The sequence below is a fragment of the Echinops telfairi genome, unplaced genomic scaffold (genome assembly GCF_000313985.2).
Source record: "Echinops telfairi isolate 266 unplaced genomic scaffold, ASM31398v2 ScPeMD7_2291;HRSCAF=2852, whole genome shotgun sequence".
NCBI lineage: Eukaryota > Metazoa > Chordata > Mammalia > Afrosoricida > Tenrecidae > Echinops > Echinops telfairi.
The window spans coordinates 43,221,635-43,230,852 of record NW_022106189.1 but is presented as its reverse complement, the minus strand read 5'-3'; the positions used below and the strand labels follow the sequence as shown (position 1 = coordinate 43,230,852).

General features: G+C 46.8%; 1 protein-coding gene across 1 annotated transcript in view; it reads left to right on the top strand.

The window, feature by feature from the left end:
• Positions 1-280: 280 nt before the first annotated feature.
• MPHOSPH6 (M-phase phosphoprotein 6) overlaps positions 281-9,218 on the top strand; it is a 13,983-nt gene continuing 5,045 nt past the window's right edge. Inside the window, exons 1-2 of the mRNA XM_013005149.2 lie at positions 281-340; positions 7,473-7,585. Coding sequence (XP_012860603.1) covers positions 290-340; positions 7,473-7,585 — 164 coding nt within the window. The 5' untranslated portion in view covers positions 281-289. The remainder of the gene's footprint in view (positions 341-7,472; positions 7,586-9,218) is intronic.

Genomic DNA, 9,218 nt, shown 5'->3' with positions numbered 1-9,218 from the left:
GCACCTCAGCGGCGGGCTCTCTGGGCCTCCTCCGATGTCGGACTCCGTCAGGGGAGCGCACCCCAGCGGACTTAAGTTGCTCTCACCCCCGCGGCGGCGGCTAGCACCCTAACCAGCCAACTCCTCAGGAGGCGCGGGCTCCCAGAGAAAAACCACCAAGAGGAGAGCGGCCCGGGAAAGCAGGGCCCGGAGGCGGAGTTACGGGGCGGGGGGACGCCGCGTGACGTCCGACGTAGCGCCGCACGCAGCGGCACGCATGCGCACTGACTTGTGACTGGGAGCAAGCAACATGGCGACCGAGCACAAGCCCAAGTTGTCCAAGAATCTGCTGCGCATGAAGGTGCGGGACTGAGGGCGGGCCGGGCGGTAGGACCTCCCCGGGCTCAGGGGCTGGCAGGGCCGGCGCGCGGGACGTCTGGGAATGCCAGCGAGACCCCGGGGCTCCCCCAGCTGCCGCCTTCATTCATTCATTCACGGCGCCTGCTCCGCCTGAGGCGCCGGGCAGGATTGTGAATGAGGCCGAGACGCGAGGCCTTGGGCGAAAAAGGGAGGCCACTCTTCAAAGAAACAGTCAGAAAGTGGTCCCGAAATAGAGACTTAAGGGTGAACAGAGGGTAAGCGCTTAGCTGAGGAAAAGGCGCGTTAGAAATCAGAGGGATGCGGGTGAAAAAAAAAAGCAAATCAAGCCGTTGGCAACAAGGCAAAGAAAAAAAAAACAAGCCAAGGAAGAAAAAAAAAAGCTTTAAACCCAAAACGGACAACCTAAGCCAAGTTGAAGGGTTCCGGTTGAACAAGGAAAAAAAGAACAACCCCCCGGTTTTTAACTCTTTAAGAGACTTTAACTGTAACTACCCGGTAGAGAATGCATCGAAAGAAGGATCAAAATCCAATCAAATCCACTGCCATTCGAGTCCATTCTGACTCATCTCATTGACACCAATTCACTTTTGGGTCACCATGACCCCATAAGGCAGAGTAGAACAATCCTTGTGGGTTTGCTAGGCTGTGAATCTTGACAGGAGCACAAAGCCTCATCTCCCATAGAGCACCGGGTGGGTTCAAACTGCTGGAGTTAGCATAATCCACTACATCTGGGACCCTAGGGTCCTACTCATAGTAACCGTATATTACGTTTCCAGGGCTGTAAATCTTTGTAAGAGCCGACGATCTCATCTTTCCACCTCAGAGGACTGCTGGGTTTGAACTGCTGAACTTGAGATTAGCAGTCCAACACAATGAGGGCTTCACAAATGACACAATTGCATCCAAATGGACCAGTTTGAAGTTCTCTCTGATGATGCTGAATAAGCTCAGTGGCAGTGGGAATGGAAAGAATATTAGTTGATGTGAAAGTGAGTTGCCTTGCTGAACTTAGAGATAAGACAAAAGTTCAATAATTATGGCAAGAGTTTATAGTTCTTACTCTGTTCCAGACACTGTCCTAAGTGTATTGTATATATTAACCCATCTAATCCTCATAAAGGACTCCTTTGAGATAACTGGAACTGAGAAGTAACATACCCAAAGTTGTATTGGTTCTAAGTAGTGCACACGGGACTCAAACTCAAGCTGATCCTTTCCAGAACCCCTGTTTGAATCACTGCACTTTTCTCTGGATGCTGCTCATTGGTAGAAGGGTCCCTAGGTGTCTCCCACAGTGAAGCGTTCAACTACTAACTGAAAAGTTGGCATTGCAGAGTTGGCTGTCTGCATCCCAAAGGTCACCGTCTGAAAGTCCTAGGGAGCAGTTGTATACTGTATGCCTGGGGCTGTCACGAGTGAGAATTGACTTGACCATAGCACCATTCTGCTTGTCTATTGATGTTGTTGGATTTTTGACAGATGTATAGTATTCGATGTCAGGCTAGAACTGTGTGATTGAGCGGATTCTCATAGAAACCTAGAACAGAGTAGAATGGACCATTGCATTTTTCTAAGCTGAGGTCTTTGCGGAAGCAGACAGCCACGTCTTTCTGTTTAGAGTCTGGTGGAATTTCCAGACAAAGAAAGTGAGGTATGTTTTGAAGTATTGGAGAGTAGACTTTGGATGTGCAAGATTTGAATAGAATTCAGCACGAGTGTAAATAGGGTGAAGGGTGGAGTAGAAATTGTAGCCCATCTTACAGCATCTAAGTACTGTTTTCATGCATATTAACAAAATTGGGATCTTAGCAGTCTTCTTTGGCTTGTTATCAAGTAACATATATACTTGAATATAAGATGACCTGAGTATCAGCTGAGGCACCTAATTTTACCACAAAAACTGCATTTAAAATGTACTGAAAAACTTGGCTCATACATGAGTATATATGGTAGATTTCAGAGAGGAACCACTTGGTGAATTGACTACTAGCCGAAAGTTTGACAGTTGAAACCCCCCTAGAGGGCCCTCAGGAGACAGGCCTGGCTTTCTGCTTATGTAAGACAACCTTGGAAATCCAGGGAGCATTTCTACTCTGTACACATGGGGTCGCTGTGATTCAGGAATCTACTAAGTGGCAGCAATGATAAGATGATTTCAAAGTAGTAGAGTACATTGAGGACAGAGATGGAAAAGATTGTAGCAATTTATTTTAACTCTTGGAACAGGCCATATGAATGTGTGGCTCAGATCAAAGATAGGACCCTGGAGTTAAGAAAGGAACTAGCTCAAGATAAAAGTATTATTCTCACCCAAATGGTAAAGATTGGAGGCTTAACATTAGAAGCAAAGTAAAGGCAGGGGCAAGGGGAATTACCAGGGTTTTCAATTTGGGTTAGCAACGTCTTATTCTTATTGTAGATAAGAAGGAACTTACTGACAAGGTTGCTGGAGAGATGCTATACAGGAAGGGTTCCTGTGAGAATAAATGGAGTAGCTACTTAAGATCCAAATCTTAAGTATGGAACAAAGAGGGTTCAAGAGTTAATCCTGACTCATCTGTTTTCAGATGTACTTAAGCTCCTCTGAGTTAGTCAGCTGTTGAGGACTGGAGGTTAAAGATGGCATGGCTTATTGGACCTCCTTATCTAACATCACAGCAGGCCTTCAGACCAGTTCTTCCCTGTTTAGTCATGGCCAACAAAGTGAAACCAGGATGGACCTAAATTTGTAAAATGTGGATACCTGGAACAGTAATTGCCATGGGTAAAATTACAGATCAACGACCTGCCAGAAACTTAAATCTCCGTAGAAAGCTTGAACAGCATGTATGTTGCATAGCCACTAAGTCTCTTGAACCAGAGTCAGAAACAACTGTGCCCAGCTCAAAGGTGACATTTATCCTTGTCATTTTGAATGGATGTCACTCTCCAATCTTGGCAATGATTGAGTCTTCTATACCAGGCTCCTGAGAGGGTTTATTATTGCTCTTCCAAGTTTCCCATTCCAGGGCTTCGATCCATGATTTTTCCCATTCTTGTTAATGTTGCAATACACCCACATTTTCCATATCAGTTCTGTTTTGATTTCACAGTGTTGCCATAACTGAGCCAGCCCTGAACCCTGCTTCACAATGGAGGAAGAGAGTTATTAGTTATTATGCACATCAACAGCTCAAAGCATCTGATTGCTATGAGATCAGACATACCTCCACCCTCCAGCCTTTTTACCAATTCCTATGCCACCTATCTCTCCCATGACACTCTTAATTTCTGCTGGGTAAAAATTATTCATTTCAGTGGCCACATAGAATTCATAAACCATATAGGCATAGAGTTTATTAGGGAAGTCATAGGTTAAAATTCAGGATCAGGAACCACTCCGAATACAAGTCGGATCAGAACCGCTTTTCTGCCATGCCTATCGCCTGTCCTCTTCTTGGGCCCCTGGTTTTGGCCTCTGTCTTGCTCATTCAAGTGTTAGAAAACTCTTTAGTTCTGCCAATCAATGCCCAGAAAAACCCCACTCTTCCAGGGAGCCTTGAATCTGCTTGGCTTTCTCACTTTGTAGTTCAGCAGGTCCACAGTAGACTTACTCCATTGGCTTCAGCCCACAACCACTCCATCTCATGCTTGTCCTCTTGCCACCATTTCTCAGCTACTGCTGCTTTTCAGCATCCCACACTGTCTTCAGTGTTATACCTCTGGGTTTACCTTCTCTTCTTGGTGGTAGTGAAGTTCCCCCCTCTGCTCAGGGATTAACTCTTTTTTAAGCCTAGCTGTATGACAACTGGCCAATCCCCTTGTTAGGGTTCCATACACCTTATTTACATGGACCTACCCCCAAAAAGGTTGCTGTGCATTGTCACTTGGTGGGATTTACAAGACCATGCATGCTAACCAAAAACCCAAACCCACTACCATGACTCATAGTGACCCTACATAGGGCAGAGTAAAACTGCTTAGGTTTCAAAGACTAAATCTTTTTTTTTTTAATCATTTTATTAGGGGCTCATACAACTCTTATCACAATCCATACACACATCAGTTGTGTAAATCACATTTGTACATTCATTGCCCGCATCATTCTCAAAACATTTCCTCTCCACTTAAGCCCCTGGCATTAGATCCTCATTTTTCCCCTCCCTCCCCACTCCCCTCTCCCTCATGAGCCCTTGATAATTATAAATTGTTATTTTGTCATATCTTGCCCTGTCCGACGTCTCCCTTCACCCACTTTTCTGTTGTCCATCCCCCAGGGAGGAGGTCACATATAGTTCCTTGTAATCGGTTCCCTCTTTCCTACCCTCTCTCCCTCTACCCTCCCTGTATCGCCACTCACACCACTGGCCCTGCAGGGCTCATCTGCCCTGGATTCCCTATATTTCCAGTTCCTATCTGTACCAGTGTACATCCTCTAGCAAAGACTAAATCTTTACAGGAGCAGACAGCCTCATCTTTCTATCTCCGAGTGACTGATGAGTTTGAACCACTAGCTTTGTGGTTAGCCACCCAGTACTTAGCCCACAGCACCACCAAGGCTCCTTATCTGTGGCTAGAAAGGGGCCATCTTAAGTAATTCATTGCCTTAAAGGAGGTGGTTCTCGTGGGGACTGTGTTGGCAGAAGGTAGAAAGGGCTCCTACTTTGTGATTATAGGTATTCTTCTGTAAAAGGCTTACCCATTCCCTCTAGTCAGGCCAACTCAAAATTAATTGCTATTGAGTCAATTCTGACTTTGTAGGACAGGGTAGAACTGCCCCTATGGGTTTTTGAGACTATTAACTCTTTTTGGGAGCAATAAGCCTCATCTCCCAAGGAGCAGCTGGTGGTTTCAAACTGTTTACCTTGAGGTTAGCAGCCTAACATGTAACCACAATGCCACCAGGGCTCCTTTAGAGCAATTCAGTGACCCTATGTGACAGGGTAGAACTGCCCCCATAGAGTTTCCAAGGCTGTAAATCTTAACAGAAGCAGAACTGCCTCATCTTTCTCCCTCGAATCAACTGGTATGTTTAAACCACTGCCGTTTTGGTTCCCAGCATAGCACTTAACCATTTCACCACAGGGGCTCCCTTGTGAGAGGCTCTACAAGGCTCTCCCTTGTAGAAGGCTTTAAATGAATAAATAATGTAGGCTTATAAGTCATACTGTCTGGCACACTTGGTCAGCTCTCCTGTTGAAACTCAGAACTGGATGAGTGCCTGTGTTCCAATAAAACTTTATTTTCAAGCTCTTACAGCTGCCCAAAGGCTGCAGCTTGCTGATGGTTGCTTTGTTAGTCTCTGGCCTGTGAAATTAACTCACTAGCTTGGAGTTAGAGTGTGTTCTTAGACTCTATAGAGTTGGGACATTGAATTACTCCCAAAGACTAAAATTGCTTGATTCACATTCACAGGGTATTCTGTCCTGTCCTTGTATACAGAGCATGTATGTGGCTATTTTGTTTGATTTGTATAACAGAAAGTTATTTGTTGTTGAATATATGGCTGTTTTATACGCCACAAAGTGTATCTAGCGCACCTCGTTTTATTGTGCTGCACTTGGTTGCACTTCACAAATAAGGGTATTTTACAAATAGAATGTCTGCAGCCGCCCTGCCTGGAACAAATCCATGGGCACCATTTTTACAACAGCCTGTGATCACACGACATCTCTGTGTCCTATTTTGGTAATTTCTTGCAACACGTCCAACTGTTTCCTTCATGTTCTTGCACATGTCTTGGACTACATTATAGTGCAGATGTAACTTCCACGTGCATGGTGGAACCAGAGCATTCACATGACTCCTTACTCACATACTCACATCATTGTGGCAATCTGGAACCGAGTCCTCAGTGTCTCTGAGGGCTTCTGGACCAAAAATCAGGAGGCAAATGGACATTTGGGCAGGATTGGTGAGTTCTGTCACCAGGAATAAGAGTGGTGAAATGGGGCATCTCAATTGGTAGAATAACTGTCCAAGGAGAGGAGTCTGGGAAAACAAGACTAGTCTAGATGCATTTCCATTCCATGACCCTTATGTGCGCCAGTGCCGTGCAAGTACTGATACTGCAGGGTGACTGAGGCATCACATGCTGGTTAGAATCTCGTCTTGGCCACGGAAGATGAAGAAGGCCATGTTTCCACTGCCATACCTGAGACAGGGAGACATGCTGGTGCTTCCCCGGTCAGTTGAGGCAGCCCCAACTAAGGGGCTGAGTTCCCACCCCAGAGGCAGGACTGGTTTGCTAGGCAGGGAACAAACAAATGAGGAACAGCAAAGGCTATAGGCCTTGGAAAATCTAGAAATTGCAAGTTCTTTCCTGTGACGTGACCTAGGAGGATGAGGACTACAAACAATGTGTATGTTTGGCAAGAACTTGCCTTTGTATTTCAAAACAGTGATGGAAAAAATGAGGACCTAATGTCGGGGGTTCGAGTGGAGAGAAAATGTTTTGAGAATGATGTACAAATGCACTTTACACAATTGATGTGTGTATGGATTGCGATAACAGTTGTATGAGCCCCTAATAAAATGTTTTAAAAAAAACAGTAATGAGTCACTGGAAGGTACGGGGAGTTGTACTGGGAGGTCCTGTGTACCCTTCAGCCACCCGATGCCTGAGTTGATTCCAACTCACAGTGATTCTACCACAGAGTGGAGCTGTTCCACACCATCCCCGAGGCTGTAAATCTTCGCAAAATCTGACTGCCACATCTGGTGGGCTCAGACCATTGTCCTTTCAGTTTGCAGCTGAGCATGTACCCATGATACCCCATAGCCCCCCTTTCCTGCATCCAGCCTCCCTCAGTGCTGACATCATAGACAGCAGAGTGTCATGTTGAAACCAGGTACAGCTCGGAGCCTGCTCCGAGCTCGCTTGTTTTCCCTGCACTCGTGCTGGAGTAACCAGTGCCACATCTGCCATGCATACCTTCAGTAGAAAGCGCTCCCACCCTCCTCCCCACATGGGCCCTCGCCCTGAGCGGTATCTTCTCCATCAGTACTTTTTGTCATTTTGAGAAGGTGATGTAAATGAACCCAGACCCACTGCCATGAAGTCCCAACTCGGCATCTCGCCGTGGGCGACTAGCCGCTGGCACTCACTGTGCTGCGTTTTGCTTTTGCAGTTCATGCAAAGAGGACTAGACTCGGAAACCAAGAAGCAGCTGGAAGAGGAGGAAAAGAAGATCATCAGTGAGGAGCACTGGTACTTGGATCTGCCGGAGCTTAAAGAGAAAGAGTAAGTTCAGGCGGCTTATGTTGATGGTGCTTGGGCAAGTCCTGGGAAGGCATTGCTATCCACCATGCCAGGGACCGGACAGAAAACAATTTGGCACCCTGAATTAGCCTAGCAAAATAGTTTTCTAAAATTAGTGAACCTGGGCAAGGTCTGCTTGGACTTGCATGTTTTTATTGACCCCTTGCTGTCATTTAACATATTAATGCTTTTTGTTTGTTTCACATCAAATGAACGGATCTGGCCCCCCACCCCAAGTCTATGGTAGTCACAGGTAACCTTTTATGGGAAACTGGAATTGCTCACTATCCAGTTAACTTCCACAGATGAGATGTGTACCTCAGGCACCTCCAGTTTTATTTCAATAACTGAGAGTTGGATTCAGTTCCTGAAGAGCAGGGCGAGCATTTGGTCTCCATTCATACAGAGAGAGAGCGCGTGCGCGGCGCTACTATTAATACTAATGATGATGTGTTCTGTGGAGTCAGTCCCGACTCACATGAACCCTATAGACAGAGGTGAGCTACCCCCTAGGGTTTCCACAGTGGTAATTTTTAGAATTACAGTTGACTGCCAGGTTTTTTTTCTGACGAACCCCTGGGTGGATTGAATCCTCTGGCCTTTTGGTTAGCAACTGAGTGCTTGACCATGAAAGCTCACTCAGTGTTGGCTAATACTAGTAAGGAGCCCTGGTGGCTCAGTGGAAGGTTAACAGGGCAAACCCACCAGCCTCTCTGTGGAAGGAAGCCCGGGCTTCTTGAAGATTGCAGCCTTGGAAACCCAGGGACTAGTTCTGCCCTATAATGTGCTTTCTGAACCAGAACAGACTTGACAGCATCATACCTTTTCCTGGGGTCACACCTAGTAGCCAGAGACTGAGCTGCCTCCCTTTACAACAACTGAGGGTCTGGTCAATCTCTTGAACTCCGTTAGGTGGCTTAGGCCTGCACGGGTCATACTGCAGGGCATCCTCTGCACTGCCTCCTCTACCCCCCCTCCCCCCTCCCCCGCCTTTCTCATTTACATAGAGGGTCTTTCTCAAAATTCATTCCATCCCCATTTAAACTTCTGTGTATGACTATCTCAGACAGATCTGGTCTCCAGGAGAACAGAGGCGGTTTCCCCAGCTTCTGGAACACTGCCTGGCACACAGCTTGGTGCTGCTGGGCCTCTGCTGAGCAAGTGAATGGGGAAGCCTGGTAGAAGAGAAGGGAGGCCTAGCTTTCTCCGCAGCAGTAGCCATGAAGGCCAGGTGACTGACTGTGGACTGTCCTCGGTAGTTCGGAGCGAGCCTGTCAAGAGAAGGCCCCCAGGATTGCAGGGCATGGACTGGTGTCTTGGAGCAGAGTCCTGTGGGAGGCCATAGCATCCATCCACCCGGCATCATGTTTCCAGGACAGCCACAGTGGCCAGAGCACCTTACGTGGTGTTGGCATTGTGCTGGGAGCTCTTTGCTGTGTCTTGGGTTTGCTCAACAATTTGCCGCCCTTATTTCTGCCCTTTTTCCATTTCTGGTCATATTGCTTTCCCGGCGATTCTGTGAAGCCCCACCACCTCGTTAAGAAATCCCCTCTTAGCGTTCCTCCTCTTGACTGCTTCTGATGAACCAAGCACTTCCGGTAAACACTCTCTCCAG